At 28.5% G+C, this 20,323-nt stretch overlaps 3 protein-coding genes across 3 annotated transcripts in view; 1 reads left to right on the top strand and 2 right to left on the bottom strand.

The window, feature by feature from the left end:
* LOC146534663 (1-acyl-sn-glycerol-3-phosphate acyltransferase alpha-like) overlaps positions 1 to 2,175 on the top strand; it is a 28,485-nt gene extending 26,310 nt beyond the window's left edge. The window contains exons 7-8 of the mRNA XM_085192949.1: positions 1,518 to 1,681; positions 2,044 to 2,175. Coding sequence (XP_085049075.1) covers positions 1,518 to 1,678 — 161 coding nt within the window. The 3' untranslated portion in view covers positions 1,679 to 1,681; positions 2,044 to 2,175. The remainder of the gene's footprint in view (positions 1 to 1,517; positions 1,682 to 2,043) is intronic.
* A 2,486-nt stretch (positions 2,176 to 4,661) lies between these two features.
* Positions 4,662 to 13,480, bottom strand: LOC146534662 (1-acyl-sn-glycerol-3-phosphate acyltransferase beta-like). Its single transcript, XM_085192948.1, has 5 exons — positions 12,640 to 13,480; positions 12,299 to 12,432; positions 10,339 to 10,520; positions 9,224 to 9,392; positions 4,662 to 6,575 (listed from the first exon to the last, which is right to left on the bottom strand). The coding sequence occupies exons 1-5, from the start codon at positions 12,828 to 12,830 to the stop codon at positions 6,403 to 6,405; spliced, it is 849 nt and encodes a 282-aa protein (XP_085049074.1). The 5' UTR covers positions 12,831 to 13,480; the 3' UTR covers positions 4,662 to 6,402.
* Positions 13,481 to 15,343: 1,863 nt separating this feature from the next.
* LOC146534661 (1-acyl-sn-glycerol-3-phosphate acyltransferase alpha-like) lies at positions 15,344 to 19,423 on the bottom strand. Its single transcript, XM_085192947.1, has 5 exons — positions 19,131 to 19,423; positions 18,173 to 18,306; positions 17,264 to 17,445; positions 16,801 to 16,969; positions 15,344 to 15,815 (listed from the first exon to the last, which is right to left on the bottom strand). Exons 1-5 carry the CDS (start codon positions 19,319 to 19,321, stop codon positions 15,628 to 15,630), a joined length of 864 nt encoding a protein of 287 aa, XP_085049073.1. The 5' UTR covers positions 19,322 to 19,423; the 3' UTR covers positions 15,344 to 15,627.
* Positions 19,424 to 20,323: the final 900 nt, after the last annotated feature.

Below are 20,323 nucleotides of genomic sequence, written 5' to 3'. Positions count from 1 at the left end.
TATATCATTGGTTTGTTCGTATTTTTTATACGTTTTTTAGATGTTTAAAATGTTTAGCTTCCTATTGGGGGTTCACAAATAAAAAATAGCTAAACATATAATTTTTAAATTCCTTAACAATGTAAAATAAATAGAAATATGATAGCCTCTTTTATTATTATATCACTTTCGCGATAAAAACATTAGGACTACTTATACGCAAATCTATTAATCGTTTTTATACGGATAGAGATAAACGTTGCTATTAGTGTGTTATTTTCGTAACATATTGTTCTCACTTCTTGTTTACTTTTATAATATTGAATTTAAAGGGCTTACCAAGTGATATCATACTTGTGAAAAACCTTTGTGGCATTTAACGTTTTGCTAATACAAACATTTTAAGGAAGGCGTTGAGAATTAGCATTAATACCACAAATACCTTAAACAACTATTATTCTTAACCAAGGCCTTGCCAGGAAAAGAAAATTCGGTGCATAGGGAACAGAGTGTCTTAACACTAGGTTCCCTCTGCCTACCCTGCTGTGTGCGGGATAGAGCGTGAAGCTGTTTTTTTTATATTTTTAGCCAATTTAGATTGTTTTAGTGTAGATACGTGTAATAAACGTATAATTATTAAATTAAGACAGGGTATTTTAATTGTATGTTTTTTAATTATGTAAATAAATATGATGAAGAATAATTCTCATAATATTTTTTTTATTGAGGCATTTTAATTTTTAATCCTTATCTAAATGATCTTTTAATATAACCTGTTTTGAAATCGAAGTAGGTAGTTGTAGACAAAATTACACTAGATTAGTTTTTTAGTACTTATTGAGTAATACGCGCAAACATTCGTTCCGATATCTGATACGTACTGAAGTTACGTAAGGCTAAAAGATAACAGGTTTCAGGGCGTATAGTGTCGTCTTGCATTTCACGTAACGTTCCTTGGAAATGTTGACATAGAAAACATTAAATAATTAAATCGTATATCAGAATGTTTGTAGGTATGTATATTCTAGGTAGTCAGTTCAGGCCGTCGTGACGCAGCGGTACCAGGGTGTGACTGTAACGCGATGGTCGTGGGTTCGATCCCCACTCAAGGAAGTAAAATATTTATTTACGTTTGTATTTCCATGTCTTCGTGATTGGTGACGAGGCAAAGCGCGGCGTTGAGATCTGCCACTCAACACGCAATGCCTTCAGAATTCGGTAGAAAGCGGGGAACGGAGTGTCTAAACACTAGGTTCCCCCTGTCTACACTGCTGTGTGAGGGATACACCGTGAAGCTGATACAGTTCAGGAGGCATTTTGTACGTGTCTCTAAAAGTAGACAGACTTTTAAAAATAAAATTTATTAAAAAAATTATAATTGCATTTTCGTATCTATAATATTTACGTTTACTAATTAAGATGATATTTTTTGCAATCTTGTAAGACAACATTAAGTTCTGCTATTTGACTAGTAATATTTTAAAATATTGTGGAAAATGAGAAACGAACATTTTATCACTCTTATTATATTATTTCAGGTGAAATAATTATAACAGTTTTGCCGCTCGTCGAGACTGAAGGTTTAAATAAAGAAGACATTTCCCCATTAGTCGACAGCGTGCAGAATAAAATGCAAGAGGAATTTACAAGAACGTCAACGGAGACATTAAAAAGACTGTCCATGAAGAAAATGAACTGATAGGTATGTGCTTCTTATTTCTTTTTTATATTCAACTTTAACTTCAACTCAGTTCGGTTTTTCAAATTTGTCAATTTTTAATATTTATTAGATTTAAAAGAAAAATTGCTATAAGATTTTCACAGGCATCGAGTAATACTAGAATCGTATATTATCACCTCGTTGACATAAATCATAATTGATTGCATTAATTAGGGCTATTAATCTACATAATCGTAAAGAAAATAAATCTTAATGATAATTATTGGTTTACAATTATATTTTTAAAAAATCTTTTTGAGACAATTATTACAAATAATTAACGGGATACAGCGTGAAGCTAAGAAATCCGATACCTTTTTATAACATATGAACTTTTGTTTCAGGAATTTTTATTGAGAATTAGAAAATAGACATAATTCGGGGCTGTGATAAATTCAGATAATTGTGTACACTAATACATTATTTGTTGAAAATTGTATCTTTTTACTATACAATAAATTTACTAATGAACTAAATGTATGTTTTAATTGAATACAACGAAAATTGTATATAAACATTTAATCACAATATTATATATGAGTAATTATTGAAAAAATAGTATACATTTTGTTTACATGAAATAATACAAGTGTAAAACTAATATATATCACATTACTAAAAAGCAAATTGAAAATAGCTAATTTTTACAGAAATAACTGAAACATTGTTTTAAATTACAATAAATTAAGCTTTATTGAAATGATTACATCATAAATTTCTATTTACTGTTTAAATTGTTCATTATTATAGAACATATCGATGCTGGTAGCGATTTTGTCGTATTTCTATTGAAGGTTCTTTCCAGATTGTAAACATCTTTTATTACAAATATAGTACATATTTATAATATTCTATTACGAGTAGAAATAATTTTATTTTATTTTAAAGAATATAAACACTACTTACTATAAATGTTTAATGTTTTCAACGTCAACATTCAATTTGAAGAATCAGTAAGTTAAAATCATTTACAATAAACAAAATGTTGTATATTTCTTTAATATTAAAGAAATATCAAACAAATTTCTGTTCAAATAAAGTCTTAGTTTATTTTTTTTTATAAATTAAAAAAAAAAGAACTGCCTAAGACTAGAAATTTTGAATAGTTGTCAAATAAAAATACACATTATAATATGTGTTCCACACTCCATAATCTTATAAAAGATTCAAAAATTTTCTTAGAATATAGCAATATTAAATTTATTCGAAAAAGTTGAGATAGTTCAAATAATTATAATATACAATTATCTAAAATATTTTATATGTATAGTAGTAATACAAAGAAGTGGTAAAAGTCTTGTTAAAATATTATAGTGTAGTAATACAATGTGTAAAAGATATGACAAAATGTTACATTATGGCTAAAACTTTATGTATAAAACTATACATATAGTCTCCTAAGATTTATATTATACAAACTATACATAAATAAAAAAAGCCAAAATGTGTTTTTAATTCTTCATTCACTGTTGCCAGATTTCAGATTTGTTTCGGGGAAAAGTTAAATCTTAAGTAAAATATCACAACACTTTCATAAAAAGCAGGATATAGAAAACAAAATAATTTCAGGATTTTTTATTACTCCCCAATTATTGTATGATAACTATAACTGTATGGTTTACTCTATACCCAAGGCAGTTAAGCGTTCAGAGTTTATCTCTGAAATTGTTAGTAACTTTCTAAAAAAAGTAATTCAAAATAAAAGTTTCCTCAAAGTACGTGGAGTAATCCCTGAAAAGCAAAGCAGCGAAAAGCGACCATGCCAGATCCTAGGCCTGTCCCGGTAGGGACATTTAATTTTTAGGCTAAAAATAGGAATGTCTCGGTAAAAGCGGGACGTCTGGCAACACTGAGTTCATAACAAATCATCAGCTGTTTTATTTTATATCACAATGAAGTTTTTACAAGACAAAATAAAATGAAGATAAATTTAATCGTAAATTCGTAATTACAAATACTTTTTTTGGATAGTATATACAATATTTAAATTTATTGAAATAATAATAGAAGTCACAAGCAACAAATTATGGTTTTTTCACAATTTTTAAAGTAATATTGCATACCTTTAGATTATTTGCAATTATGACAAAACTTCCATGATATTTGTGTACTATGTGACATAAACATCAATGCTAATTATTATAAGTAATCAATATTCAGTTATCTTTTTTATTACCGGCCAATTTCCTTCGAGTATTTTCCATACAACGTGACATTGTCGAAATGAATTGTGCTCAACTGGCACGCTTGAAACGCCATATATCGAGAAATCAATCAATATTCATATATTTGTGCCTGTGAACATAATATAAGTATAGCAATAAATTTTAAAATTAATTTACACATATGAACTTAGTTAGGCATTCCAAACATAAATACACAAGTAATTTTTTACTATGATTTAAAAGATGAAAATGATGATTTATATAACCAAAAATGGTTGCAATTAAATAACATTAAAAATGCGTTGACGAATTTAAAAAGGGTGAATTTCAACTGGACATAAGATATACATACACAAATTTCATAGACTTACGGACCTTTTATTGAGAGTCCTATTATTTAGAATTAGAATATATAAAAATACCTATTAACTGTTATTATATAAAATATTCCAATAATTATTTAATTTGTTCGAAACTAGTTAGAGAATTTTTAATGGCAACTAAAACTTATATGTAAATATTAATAAAAAAAAAAAAATATTTTTATAGAAATTAAGTTTACTTTACTTGCTATAATTTTCCAGTATTTAAGTTAAAGAATAAAAAAGTAATTTCTATAAAATACAATATAACGTTGATTACTATTCCCTGTCGGTGCTACCGTCTACAAAGCGATCGTGATTGAACACAAGTTGCGTAACATTTGTTTACAACTTTCTCGATCCGAATCATACGCTACGAACGCATAATAAACAACTTTTACTTTAGACTTCCATGAAATCGTACAACTGTACGGATTTTATTTTTCTTTTTTTGGGTAAAATTGAGTAAATCGAGATAATTCCCATTTTTATTGTAATTTGAGAAAATATATTCTGAGAAAAAGATAATTTCATCATAAATGCAAGTAATACTTTTAAAAAACAAGTATTTTTTTATCAAATTTGCAACTTTGTGTCAAAAGAAAATAAATAAAGTAGCAATAATGAATCTATGTAATTTTTATTTATTGATACAAGTGGAGTTTCATTATGGAAACTATTCATTACAAAAAATAACAATAATATTTGCGCGAATTGTTAATATTCAAATTTTCTGTTTATTCTTTGTTCAATATCAAATAAAAATGATTATTGCTAAAAGCCTAATAGATTAATGTAATTAATTATAAATTTTGCAAGCATCCTAAAATCCATAATAAAAATATACTAATAAAATTTAATAATCCAATTTCTAAATTACGAGCTGCCTCTTCTTCTTAGTTAATTCTTTAGAAATTAATGAATAAATCAAATTATGTGCGAAAAACGACTTATTCATTCTCTTTTTAATTTTTTGCTTGTTTCTTTTTACAGTTTTAATCTACCAATCATACGATACAAACAAACTATGGCAAAAGAATATAATAACACTTACAAAATAATTATTAATATTACATAATATAAAAAAAAATAAAGTAAAAATCACATATAGTTTAAAAGTAAAGCATAATATCAGCTTATAGTTTAATTAATACATTGGTTAAATATTTAAAACTACTGATAAAAACACACAAATAGTATATATTTAGTTCTAATTATAAACTAGAGACCGATGGCGATATACAATTTATATAATTGATCCCATTATAAATATTAGAATATATAATATATTCTGAAATAAGCGTGGAAAAATTCACAGACAAAAAATTAAAAAATCTTGGCTCTGGGTTTAGTTAAATTGATAAATCCAATAATATATCCTCCAATAGAATTTCTAATATGTTTTCCATGTACAGACAGCGCACTGTTACAATTTCATTATAAGTATAGATATATACAAATATAAATAAATGTTTTTGATTAAGTTTTGTCAGCAGTTTACCTTAAAGCTATAAATAATTATAGAAATTTTAAAATGTCTTATACTTTTGTGGTCGACACAAAGATATCACAATGCTTAATGATACACATAAGAATATTTAATAAAATTGTTATGTTTTCCATAAAATATATTATATAAGCTTAATATCTAAAGCTAAGCGTACTTTAAAAAATATTTTCATAATTTTTGGCGAATATATTTGCATAATTTGTACAATTTTTATTGTTCAAAATTTGCTTTTACTTATTCAATCAAGAATAAAATTAAACATTAGTTATGAGGTGTCAATTATCATTAATTATACAATTTATCATCTTTTTATATTTATTTGTCTTCATCTTGTTGAAAAAAAAAAAGATTTTTTTTAAAAAATCTTTATAAAATTTACATTTAGAATTTCGTTCATAGTAAAATTTAGAATCTTAAAATCTTTAGGACGTCAAAGTATAAAAAAAAATGAGTGACAAATTAATAATATAATTAAATTACATGGCATGAACAAAGTATCTTATTTAATAGCTTAGAATATGCAAATAAATTAAATGTAGCAAAAGTAATGAAGTATGTTTCTAAATGAACATTCACGAAAACAAATAATATTAATTTCTATAAATTAAACACCAAAGACTATTTTAGGACCAGGTTCACTCTGGGTAATATTTGAACATTACCATCTCATTCTTGACTCACTAGAGGGTAATTTGGAGGCAAGACACTAAGGACTTCTTTGGACAGCTCCTGGAAGGCTCTCTCCATAATATTTTGGACTTTGTCCTTGAGCTGTGGTACGTCGTCTATTGTTAAACCAATGGTGGGGATTGGTTCTAAGCATTGGATTACTGCGTGACCTAAAATTGACAGAAAAGTAACATTTAAAAAATTTGCTTTTTTTTTTTTTTTTTAAATTATCTTCACGCTGTACTCCACCTACAGTATAGTAGGCGGAGGGAACGTGGGAACCTAATGTTAAGATAATCTTAATAAGATTTCTGTTTTCCACTTTCTGCTGAATTCTTGAGATATTGCGTTAACAGAGCGAGGAAATGAAATTAATGAATCATTTTATTCCCTCGAGTAGGAATCGAAGCCACAACTAAAATAAATTAAAATATTAAATAAAAAATTCAACCAAAATAATGATGTTGCCGAATTTTTTCGTGTTTTTCAAAACTTGCAAAAAGTATCTTTAGTATTAGATTTTTAATTTGTTTTTAATTACTTTGTTTTCTGAATATAAGAACTGAATATACTATATTTGTCTCAAAGGTCTATCCTGTGAGATGATGATGATGACGGCAAATATGTAAATGTATATGTTCTCCCACATGGTAGATAAACCTACAACCATCCCACGTCTCAACTGAACCACGACGGAATTACCTGATTCGTTCCTCTAATCATCATTACGTGATAAAAATCTTTGAGACAGGGCGAGTTACTGCGATATATTGCGTGACTTCTTTTGAAGTAGTTTGTTAAATGAACACTTGTTTTAGCTATACGTTTAACGGTATTCCATATGACTATTTAAGGAAAAAAAAAACAAACCGAGAGGCCGTCGTGGCGGAGGGGCATAAGGGTGTGTTAAAGAAAATTAATTATTGTTATTTATTATTTTCATTTCTTCGCTCTGGCACTAAGACAAAAGCCCGGCGTTGAATTCCGCCATGTAATGCCTGAAAATTCGGAAAATTCGATGAACAGCGTGTCTTAACACTACGTTCCCTCTGCCTACTCTGCTGAAACAAATGCAGTGCAGTGTGAAACTGTATATATATATATATATATATATATATATATATATATATATATAAAAAAAGCTTTTAAAAAACCGAAGAAGAAATCAAATTCGTTTTATCTGGAATAGGCGACATCATACCAAAGACTCGTTTTATTCTATTCTAATTAATTGATTGACCTTAATTTTGGATTTCGATGGCCGTATTACAATTACTTACGTTTCAATTTCAATATAATAAGCCAGAGGCATTATAGTAATTGACCTATAGACTCGCTCTATGAACCCAAATCGAGTATTGTTTTAGTTTACGATAAATATAAATTTGTTGTTATATCTAACGCACTATATGTTAGTATTTTTTTCTTAAGTGTAGTATATAACTACTAAATTTTTTCATTCTATTAGACCTCAGGGTCGAGCCCACAAGTAAAATTTATTTTATATATAAACATTTTCTTAATTGGGATTGGAAAGTACTAACGTCGCATGCAATTAGTTATTTATGTCAAATGCGTTTCGAAAGTGTCACTTAAAAATAATATTCAATATTTTCATAGCCCCAGTTATACATTAGGTTTTTAAATTCATTCGTAACACGCCTGTAATTTTTTCAATTAAAATTCTTATCAGTGTATCAATTGTCTTGAAATTTTTATTTTCTTTGTGTCGTGGACCGCCACCTTAAAGCATTTAACAGGTACAGCCAAATGGCTTAGTTGTTACCTCGAAGCAAATAAATAAATTAAATAATAAATTTTTGCAAGATGCTACCTTTGAAAACAAGTAATAAAACAAAGGACGCCATTTTTTCTTCCCATATTCACATAAATGTCACATACATGTCACAAACATTACTTTTTTTACATTTTGCATCAATGACGATTTTATATTTACCTATATAAAATATCATATCAACCAATTGTGGTTGGATGTTTTTATTTGAAATTTTTATTCGTAAAATTGTTTCAATTGCAAAATAACAAATACAGTATATCATAGTAGAACTTCTGTCTGTTTTTCTTTATGGCTTTTGGTGTCAAGATGTGTTGTTTATCAAACTAAGGCTTATAATTAAAAATCGCTCTCAAGTCAGAGATCGAACTTGAGATGCTGTTTTATTTATTTTTTTCATTTTTTTACCTTAAGGTGGGCAGAGGGAACCTGGGAACCTAGTGTTATTACACTTTCTTACCATTAAGAACCTCCACTTTCCATCGAATTCTAAGTACATTGTACACTGAGTGGCAGAACTCAACGCCTCACTTTGCCTCGTTACCAGAGTGAAGAAATGAAAATATTAAATATTTCTTTTCTTCGAATGGGAATGGAACCTACGACCTGTCGCGTTTACAGTCATACGCTTGTCAGCTACATCATAATTATTATATTTTTATGTGTGATTAAATCTGTATAATATGATTATCATTATAAAACAGTAATTACTAAGATATGAACTTTTGTTTACGATTCAGACGCGTATCCACACTTTTTTGTAAATCTTTTGTTAACAAAGAATACCAGAATTCGTAAAAATATATAAATATATATATAGTTATATTAGCAAGATAATACAATAACAATGCACTTATTATGACCTAAAATACATCACATATTTTACTTATTCTTAAAAAATAACTAATATAGCTGAAAAGCTTGTTCGGATAAAACCGCTAATCTCAGGATCTCTTGCTTACTTTCATTTGACCACAGAGGCAAAGCCATACGTAAAAGCTAGTAAAATAAAAAAAAACAAACCTTTATTGAAGATATATTTTTTACTATTTACAAAATAGTATGGCGAGATGACAACTGGTATAATGGGCACTTGGGCTGCTACGGCTATGTTGAAAGCGCCTTTTTTGAATGGTAACAATTTCCTAAAATCTTTATTTCTTGTTCCTTCAGGAAACAGCCATAGTTTAGTCTGAAAAGTTTTAAAAAGACATAATAATCCAAAGCAGTATAATAGTTGTCTTTCTGCCACTTGATTGTATTTAGTATTCTGTGTCAATTTTTGGTAGTACAGACTACGTATATATACAAATATATGTATATTGTTTTCTTGCAAGGTAACAATAAGAAATAATGTATTCTTTTCATATATTATTTAGTTATCTTTAATTAATGGTCTTCTAGTCAATTTCTTGTACATTTTTATTACGACTTTGTTATTTATATAAGAACTAATAGTACATTTTAATTAGCTATAGGTACAATAAAAATTATAGTTATAGTCTACGAAATCGTGTGAAGTAAGTAAATATATAAAATGTTGTAAAAATATTGTAGTAGTTTTTATTACAACTCGGAAAACTCATCAATATAATATACATTCATTTAAATAAAAAAATATGTTATTTTCTGAAAACGCAATAATAATATTTCTCACGGCTTTTGTTAAATATAAATATCATTATTGTTTATTCGTTGATGATAATAAATCGTCAGAGATAATTACGGCAAGAGAAAAAAAAAATTGGACGTGAATGCCCTCGACAATACAATATTTCCATAAAAAAATATTAATCAGCGTTATGCTGTATTCCTTACACAGTAGGCAGTAGAGGGAACCTAGTGTTAAGAAACTCCGTTCTCCATTTTCCGAATTTTAAGACGTTACGTGTTGAGTGGCGGAACTAAACACCGGGCTTTTGCCTATCCTCACAACTCATTCCCTCGAGTGGGGATCGAACCCACGATGCAATCACACTTTGTGCCACAGCGGTCCACAACGGCCTTTAAGATAAATAAATTTAAAGTTAATATTTTTATCATTGGATGATCCATATTAGTTTTATATTTCGTAATTAATAAATTCAATTCAATCAATAACATGCAAAAATATCTTAATGAATAAAACATAGCTTCACCTTGTTTTTGATCATGACCTCGGAAGTGGCCTTGAGAGTTTTATAAGCGTCTTTCGAGTTATTTCTATCAATAAAAACAACTCCCGCCAGATAAGCTGAGAGTCCGAACGGCCAAACATAGAATAATTCCTTTCTAGCAATAGCCGATATTTTGTCGGCCACATGCCATATGTTGAACATACCTGTAACATATTCAAACTATATAAAAGAAAACTACTTAAAGATATATTAATGGTTCCTACGTTTAAACGGACGTGTCAAAAGGGAAGATTAGGGAAACAGAATTCGTCTTACTCTAAAAAAATAAAATCTATACTAATATAATAAAGCGGAAGAGTTTGTTTGTTTGTTTGTTTGTTTGAACGCTAAGATCTCTGGATCTACTGAATCGATTTACTTTGTTTTTGTTTTGTATAAAAGCTGCATTCTTCAGAAGTGCTATAGACTATATAATATTACATTACAAATATATACTAATAAATTCAAATACTTTCTAATTTGACATGCAATTTATTCTGCCATGTTAATAACAAACGTCGTCGCTACGCGACCGCGTTCGTTACCGCGTCATTTTGATATTCATGCTTATGAAAATAAATATAATAGTCACTTTTAGCATTTCATCTAGATTGAAATTATATTTCTATAGAAATTATATTCTTATATTTCAAGCAGGCGTAGCCGCGTCCGGGTCCGCTAGTAAAATTATAAGCATATTGTCCAAGCATGTAAATGCAAACGCGATAGTTTGTGGGGGTTCGTTACGCACTCGAGGAAATGAAATATTTGATTTTTTCATTTCGTAGCATCGGTAACGAGACAAAGCGCGGCGTTGAGTTCCGCCATTTCAAACTCAATTCGGCGACTTTGAAAAGCTTGAATTAATACTCTATATTATATAACATTATATATATATATATATATATATATTTATATAAATATTAGTATAGTGTAAGCCAGGGATGGCGGACCATTTTGTTTTTGTGTGTTCAATTTTCAAATTTCCCACTTGTGGCATGCGTGCCATTGGTTCGCCATCCCTGGTGTAAGCTACATTAGCTTCTACTTTTATTTAAAAATTGGAATACAAGTTCTTACTAACAAAGTTATATTTTCCATTCTCCTAGACAAAAGAACCTTCATTTAAAATAGCAAGGATAACTTTATCAAATGAAGAGATCAAAATATTGATGTTAATATTTATATCTAGAGACACTTTCAAAATTCAAGGCTTTTATTAATAAATCACCTAGTAAATTTGTTAAATATTAATTAAGTTTTTGGATCTAAATGAATATGTAATATTTTTTTAAATTAAAGTAACAAGTGTCCAAGGCATAAGTATCCTTTTTAATAACCAATGCAAAAAGCAACCACAGATTGATATTTTGAGTGTGAGCTTCCTATATCATATAGAGCATTTATGGCAAATAATGGAAACTAGCAAAAGTCACCAAATTATACACAGAAAAAAAGTTTGGAGTATATAAATAAAAGCAAGAGAATTTAATAACTTCCTTGTAAAACTGAAAGATTACATATATTTTAATTTATATATTTATAAAATACAAAAAAAAAAATAAGTGCAGAAAAAAAGTATGAATGTTTATGTTTTTTATAATTTTATTAATAAAAAAGTTATCAACAATAAGAAAAAAAAATAAGGTGAATTGTATATAGGCATATCCTCGAGTGAGGATCAATCCCACAACCGGTTGTGTTTAAAGTCACTCTTTTTGTCCCTCCACCATAACTGGTGCTATTTATTTAATTTAAGATTACATATTCTTATTTATTTTTACATATTCCATGTGACAAGATTTGCTGGTAGAATGATTTTTAGCATTGCACTCATTTGTTTATTTAATTGTGTGTAGTATAATAAAAATTTAAAAAGATGATTGTGATGTAGTTAATCGCAGACTTCGCTGCAAAATATTATATATCAACAAAGCCATACCTAATATATCAAGTGAAGATTGATGGTTTGATACAATTACAGCTCCTCTATCTTCTTTAAGAATTTTTCCATTTCTTAAATGCCATTTGACTTCTATAAATTTTGTTATATGTTTTACAAGTTGTGCACCAAGCCTGCAAAGTTAAGACATCTTAGACTACTTAACTAAAATTTATAATTATTATTAATGTAAAAATTGTATAATTATGTTACTTCAAATTCTTATCAACAAAATTATAAATTATATTGTAATAAGTGGATGTAATAGCAGTTAGTGAGCATAATATTCTTTTAGTAAAATATTTTTCATATAGCTGCAGAAGATAAACTTAAATACTTACAGAGAATTCTTCACATTTTTTGGGTTAAAGACGAAAAAGGGCATCAGAAATATTGAGGCAATAGATGTCCAAATATAAAACACAAGGAATTTAGATTGAAACTTAATATAATTTGGAGTTTCAGAGAATAATTGTTTCAATATATATGTTGTTAACATAATAATAAACATATATATTATTTTGTCCCACATGTTTAAACTCCAAGAAGTTCTTTATTGTTATGACACCGACCGAGTAAATGTTCTTAATAAATTAATCAAGATGCGTGACTCAACGTCCTTAATTTTGTGTCTAAATTTGTTTCAATTTACATCGGCAATTGTTTAATTCAAGCCCACATCGATGCAATCTTCCTTTATTATTGTATTATTAAAAATAAATTCATTTTAATAGAAACAGTGAAATCAGTAAAGAAACAGAATTAGTTTTCGCAAGTTAGCATTATATAAAACTATTTGAATTTCCATAAAAGATTTCGTTTCAAACACTTGTTAAGCACTTTAACTGATCGCTATGTATTTAATAAAATAATATAATTTGTTAATTTAATAAAATAGACCGCACCGCGCTGTACGTTTACAATGTTTTGTGTTTAATTGTTTATGCTTTACCGCATCAAGCCAATCTATAGATAAGAGTAGAATGAAATTGAAAACTTCAGCGGACTGACTACAGATTATAAATGTTTATATAGACTGCGTAGATATCGTACATAAATTACTGTGAGACCTACCGAAATTTACATACGTTACAAAAGTTATTTACGGCAGAAATTATTAATTTTATTAATAAATAAAATGATATGTAAAAATGTCATTAGCAATAAGTAATAAATCAATTTAAATAGTTATGATAACCATATACCTATTTAATTTAAGATTGCGTTGTTTTATAACTACTATTTTTGCTACTTATATTCTAATGATATAGTATTAAGATATGTATTCTAATTATATTAACGAAAATTATGATAATGTTAAGAATATTATAAATAGTAATATACATGAAGAATAAAAAAATACATAATAAAAATTAATTATTATAGTTAGAGAATTATTCGTTGGATAAACATCTATAGGATTGTTCTATTGTTATTCTAAAATTACCAAAATACATGATAAAGAAAATTCCAAATTACATTTATAGCTTTTCTATTTTCTATTTTTAGATAAAAAAGGCTTTTTGGTAATGGGAACATAGTTATAGACAATTATTAAATTGCTGTGGTGAAAATCATGATTTAAAAAAATATCTGTAGGGTTGCCAGTTAAGAGACACAGCGCGTAAACTTTGCAGTGCAAACTTTGCACATCTTTTACCAAGAAAGCCCCGGGGGTGAACCGGACAGTGACGACCCCACAAACCTGAACCTAATGCAACCTTAAGCTAGAAAGTAACCTTTTTATGGTTTGTTTACTTTTCATCTCACGGCTCCCTGAATAGGTATAGATTATATCTGAAGAGCTCTGATTAATAGACAGTATTTTTGTAAAGGTTTATTTTACATTAGAAATAAATATTATTTAGACTATTATTATGACTACTCATACAAAATGTAAAAAAATAATTATTCTTTATTAAACAAATTTTCTTTCCTTCTTTCGTGTAAAATATTTAATATAAAAATCTGCATGGTATTTAAATAAAGAAATCCTATAATTCACTAGTTAAATTATCTAGATGAGCCATTATTAAAGTGTTAGATAGTAATCTCTATAGCGTCATCTAAGGCCCGAAAGATTATCTAGTAGGGGAATTGTGCTTAAGATGACATACTTTTTGTTTGAAGACAAATATTTCAAATAAATAAAGTCATCTGAGAACAGCATATTGCGTATACTATTATATATTTCACAATCAACGAAATTATTTTAGTTTCAGAACAATCATCTTTCAAACATCATAAAAACAAACAAAAATCGCACTTAGGTCGATCAGTGTAAGACGATATATCTACAGGGTAAAATGACATACTTAGTATGTGGCATAAAAACGCCATCATTATTTGTCGAGCATAGTTCACAAATAAATAGTTTCTTCTTTGCTGGGGGGCTTTTATAAAGTATTAAGTCCAGATTCATGTTGCAAATTTTATGAGGTGGGATTCCGTTATCAGTCACTTCCTTTTCCAAAAGGGAAATAAGCTTCGTCACTTGCGGCTATTGAATGCCCTTGTTTTAGCAGCCTTATCCATGTCTTCTTGTGACCAATATATATTCGTTTGTAATTGCCAGGCATTTTGTAGGTAAAGCAAAAAAATATATCGATTCTATTTATAAGGGTAAGATAGTATGCCATCTTATACTCACGTTATGTATGTCATCTTACCCAATAGATATATGAATTTAATTTTAACCGTTGTGACGAAAGTTTATAGGTTAGGATGCGCTTTTAGCGTAAGTTGTGTCATATAATATTCCTATTTTACATTTATAATTAGTTCAAATAGAAAATTGTTATCTTACATGTCTTTTCACCATCAAGCAAAAGCGAAAGAAAAATTTGTTGCAATTGAAATTAACGAAAACATAAATTACTTGCCCATCTGCATTCATTTGCACCCATACTGAATTTAAGCACTAGCTGCATCTACAGACACTCTCTAAAACGTCACAAGATCGCACTTAGCGCTAATAGTTTCATCAAGATTGGTAGTGTGTCATCTTATCATAGTATGCCATCTTGAGCACAATTCCCCTATCTCTATGAAAAACAACTTTTGTTTGTCTAACATGTGTGAGATACAATCGTGAATTCTTTACGTATAAAAATTATTATTTCCACTAGTATAAATATATTTACAATCTGAAATACTTTTGTTTAAAATAGTATTTACTTACATAGCATTTATCTAGAAATATCTACAAATTTATAAAATATCAACTTATTTCGTCGCCTTCTGTGGTACAACTTCAAAGATAGAAAAAAGTAAATTAACGTTTCAAATATTACAACAAAACTTGAATTAGCCTGGTATCGTACTTTGATTTATTGATTTCTAATCATATCGGCCAAATAATTTGGGCAATCATCCGGTAAACTACTATAAACCTCTTTTGTTAGTTCCTTGTATACTTTTTCCATTTCATTCCTGACTCGATCAAGTAGCTGCGGCAATTCCTCCATTGACATCCCCTCTGTTGAAACTGGCTCTAAGCATTGGATGATCACGTGACCTGTGACACGTTATATGGATGTTATATTTAATTTCTTTTTTAGCGTCGCGTTGTATCTTTCACACAGCAGGGTAGACAGAGGAAACCAAAAAAGGGGATTTTGATTCCCTATATATTATAGTGTCGAAATAAGCGTTTTTGCTATATAAACGGTCATATCTTTTTTCTGAGTCGGTCTCATGATATACTAAAAAACTATAGGAATATGTTTTTTCTCAGAATCTGAGTAGGTGTATAGTTTGAATTTCAACTCGATATGAAGCGTTCCTGAGATTAAGGGTCTTAAAAGACAGACATCAGAGTGATTTTATAAGGGTTCCTTTTTTCCTTAAAACGGAACTGAACCCTAAAATAGAACAAAAGGAAAACATAATATTTTAGTGTTTTTTTGTGTGTATTTTGGTGCGTCGGACATGAAAATTATTTCACAACATTTATTTTATAAATTAATTATCTTCTTAAATTGTTATATTATTTAAAGAGTAGGAAAAGCGTTTTAAGTTAATATATTTAGGTATTATTCGTTTTATCTTTCAGGAGCGACGATAATATATGAATCTAAATTATGAGATCCGTCTTGGAACAGGTGCACAAAGTGTGACTGCTAACACGACAGGTTGTATGTTCGATTCGCATTCGAGGAAATTAAATATTTAATATCTGATATATAATATGGTAAACATTAAAACATTAATCTTATACCGAAATATTATGATATTAAATCAAGCAACGGGTGTACGAAATGACAGTATTTAAATTGTCTACAATCCTCATACCTAATTAGTATTCCCATATGTTCCGCGCGTGCAAGAAGGCGTATGTTTTTGACTCAAGTTCAAAATGATGATGTCTAAATGATTGTATTTTTTGTGCAAATTATAAAATTATAACAAAAAACCATTACGACGCAGTTTGTTATATAAATAAATTTGTGTTACAGATTCCATATAATAGTGTAGCTCTATTTATAATTTATAGTAGTTACCTTTGTTGAAGATATATTTCTTTTCATTGATGAAGAAGTACGGAGAGAATACTACAGGAATGATGGGCCTTTGGGCTGCTATTGCGATTGCAAATGCACCTTTCTTAAAAGGCAGCAGCTTATCGCAGTTCTTGTTTCTTGTTCCTTCAGGAAATAGCCATATTTTGGTCTGTAAAACATGGAAAAATATTTTCAATTATCCGGACGTACATACGAACGAGTCTTTACGTCTCGCCTAATTTCAATGGCGGTTTCCCGTAGTGCTCATATGAAAATAACTATAAAGAATTTTGTATGACACGAGTCATATAGCCAATAACTGGACCTCGTTAGTTAAAGTAACTAATATAAAAATAATTTTCCAATCGAAGATGAACTACTCTTCAGCTATATAATATCCAAAGATTATTAGTTATGTAACACCAATATATTTCTGAAACATAAATACGAGTAACGTAAGTACCTTATTTTTGACTGTAACCTCCGAAGTAATTTGAAGTTGCTCATATGCACCTTTTCTATTTTTTCGATTTATAAATACTACTCCAGCTAGATACGCTGCCAATCCAAATGGCCAAACATAAAATAATTCTTTCTTCGCGACAGGTGCTAATTTACCAACCTTGTCCCAGATATTAAACATACCTAAAACAATACTTACATGGTCATTTGTTACATATATTTATTAATTGTTTTCTCTTAAAGCTGAAATAGTCGTTTTTTTGCTAAATTATTAATATATTATGCTTTTTACTAAACATTCAGACTCAAGTTTTCCTTAAATTTGGAAACGAAGGTTAAATTAAAGAATTGAAACTAGAAACTACCAAATCTTTTTGTTGAATTTCAATAAAAAATAACAAAAAAAAATTCTTGATTACCCGATTAGTATGGAAGAGAGGACCTGAATGTGCCGATTTTGACAAATCTTTACTTAACATAGACATATTTACACCAAGTGTATAAAATTTACAATATCTTTAAATTATGGTCAATCAAAAAAATATATTAGTTTATTGCGTGTGTAAATTTATATAATTTACCTGTAATTTTAACATAACGGTAGTTTAATTCGTGCAAAAAATCAAACTCCATCTGCGTGAACTTTACAAGAACGTTGCCAAAAAGTATTATTTTTTTCTGACCACATATTAAAATAATGATAATTGTTTGAATAATTATCATTATTCAGACAATTATCATACTGCGTCTCTTATTTAATTTTTAAAATTTTTATTGTTAATAAAAACTTCTATTCACCCCCGGCTCTTTCGGCCACCTCTTTCCCCTACTGGAGCAGACGACTTTTTGTAATGAGTTTTTAATACTATCATATAACAAATGGAAGCAGTAGCACTTTTGATATATCTACCTAAAATATCAAGGGATGACTGATGATTGGAAACAATAACTGCCCCTTCTACTTTGGATAATCTCTCGCCATCCCGTAAATTCCATTGTACGCCCAGAACTTTAGTTATGGGACTTAAAAGACGAGCTCCAAACCTAAAGGAAAAAAGTAAACAATACAATATTTTCTATATATATTTATATATTTATCTATTATTTTAAATTTTATTCAGGAGAATGTTTATCTTTATTAATATATTAAGTATAGGTGTGTACAGCCGTCTTAAGCCATGTTGAGCACAGGCCGGATGTCTATGTTGGGCCTTTGGGAATTTGAAGTCCAATTCGTAAGTAATATATGAAACCAATTGTTCTAGTTATATACAAACACTTTAGGTTCCTAAGGTCGGAAGAAGGAGGTGGGGTAAAGAAGGAACACGGTATTTCCTAGGTCTGACTTCTTTCTTTTACAAAAACTTCTATGCATATATTATAGAGATAGAGAGTAATGTTATATTTACAGATTACAGATGACACAGATTAAAAAGAACTAAATACATGTGAAAATGCGTGAATAGGAATTAATTAAAATCTTGTATTAGCAAAATCATAATATAGTGTAATAATTATATTTTACTTTAGGTGTTTAATTATAGCTTATCTTGCGATAGTTAAACCTACAAAACGGATAAAAGCGAGGTCAAATGAATAATAGTGTGTTATCACTATTATTTATCAACTAGTTTATATTTAATATCATACTTAGATTCACAAACATAAGGTCAACCTAAGTAAATAATCCTTAAGTCCTATCATTTAGGAATATTATATATTTAATTTGTATCAATTAAATATATAAAAAAGTTAAAATACAATAATATAAGGACGTTTGTTTGAAAATCTCTTAATTGTTGTTTTGTGGTAATATAATAAATATATTTTTTGTATTATATATAAATTATAATAGATATAAAACTTACCTAGCATTATCAACATTTTTTGGTCTAAACAAAAAGAAAGGCCATACAATACACGCTAAAAACGATCCATACACATAATAAATAAAATAATTAGAATAATATTTAATCTTATTTGGTTCACTACTTCTTATCTTTTTTAAAAGATAAGTGACGACAATCACTGAAACGAACATTAATATATTATACAACATTTTTTGTATTTAATAATAAATAAAAAAACTAATAAAAACACATGCTTCAATACGACACCGTTCCTAACACTCTTTGCAAACCGACTGTCCCTACATACATAAATCTATTTGTCGTATACAAAATATTAGGGAGTCGTCTTCTGATAAGAAAATATATACACACATATAATAAAATATATTTAATCGATTTTTTATCATATTACTTAAATATTAGAGGCTCTAGTGACGCAGTGGTACGACCGTGTGGCTAAACGCGACGGTTGTGAATTCGATTTGAGGGAATGAAATATTTCGTATTTTAATTTTTCCGATGTGGCAACAAAGCTAAAAGCGGCGGTGAGTTTTGCCACTCAGCTCGCAATACTTCGAGAAATATCTTCGAGAATCGTCGGAAAATAAGGAATGGCTTGTCTGTTCAATTATGTCGCCTCTGCCTACCTCTAGCATTATTTATAGTATCATTGCATAGCATATGCAGGATACAGTGTCAACTAAAAATGTAAAAATAATAAATCTAAGGTATTATATTATAGATTAGATATAGATAATGCCTGGCATAGGTATTGCATGACTAATATCGCCCAAGTGACAAAGATATCGGTTCAAATCTATGTAAAGGAATATTTGTACTTTTAAAAAAAATGCTTAATTATTTTTATGGTTATCTATATAGTTATGCATTAAATAAATCGCAATTTTTCTTAGTAAAATATTTATTAATTTTATAATTATCTATTTAGGTAGCAATTCTATAATAAAAAATAGCGTATATGTTGCCCCACAATTTCTTCTATCTTTTAATGAAAACTCCATAAAGATCGTTCACGCTGTTCCAAATATTATATTCCTGAACAAACAGACAAACAGACGGATACAATTTTTTGCTTATTTCATGTCTTGCATTTAAAGAATCAACATTATTTTTAAATGACAAACACTTTCTTTCTTTTGGGCTTTTATCGGTTTGGAAACAAAATTATCGTATTTTAATGAAAATTGTTT

This window comes from Heliconius melpomene, chromosome 11 (assembly GCF_056956725.1).
Source record: "Heliconius melpomene rosina isolate 202511_hmr_F chromosome 11, ASM5695672v1, whole genome shotgun sequence".
In the NCBI taxonomy this organism is placed as follows: domain Eukaryota; kingdom Metazoa; phylum Arthropoda; class Insecta; order Lepidoptera; family Nymphalidae; genus Heliconius; species Heliconius melpomene.
Note: the sequence above shows the minus strand (reverse complement) of the source record. Positions and strands in the feature narration are given on the sequence as shown.

Excerpts from the sequence above, each read along its gene's own strand:
- LOC146534662 (XM_085192948.1), bottom strand. The coding sequence starts at position 12,830 with ATGTGGGACAAAATAATATATATGTTTATTATTATGTTAACAACATAT. Across the intron at positions 10,521-12,298 it reads ATCTTCACTTGATATATTAG|GTATGTTCAACATATGGCAT; the intron begins GTATGGCTTTGT and ends AATATGTTACAG. Across the intron at positions 6,576-9,223 it reads AAAATATATCTTCAATAAAG|GTCACGCAGTAATCCAATGC; the intron begins GTTTGTTTTTTT and ends TGTCAATTTTAG.
- LOC146534661 (XM_085192947.1), bottom strand. The coding sequence starts at position 19,321 with ATGTTGTATAATATATTAATGTTCGTTTCAGTGATTGTCGTCACTTAT. Across the intron at positions 18,307-19,130 it reads AAAAATGTTGATAATGCTAG|GTTTGGAGCTCGTCTTTTAA; the intron begins GTAAGTTTTATA and ends TTTTTCCTTTAG. Across the intron at positions 15,816-16,800 it reads GAAATATATCTTCAACAAAG|GTCACGTGATCATCCAATGC; the intron begins GTAACTACTATA and ends AACGTGTCACAG.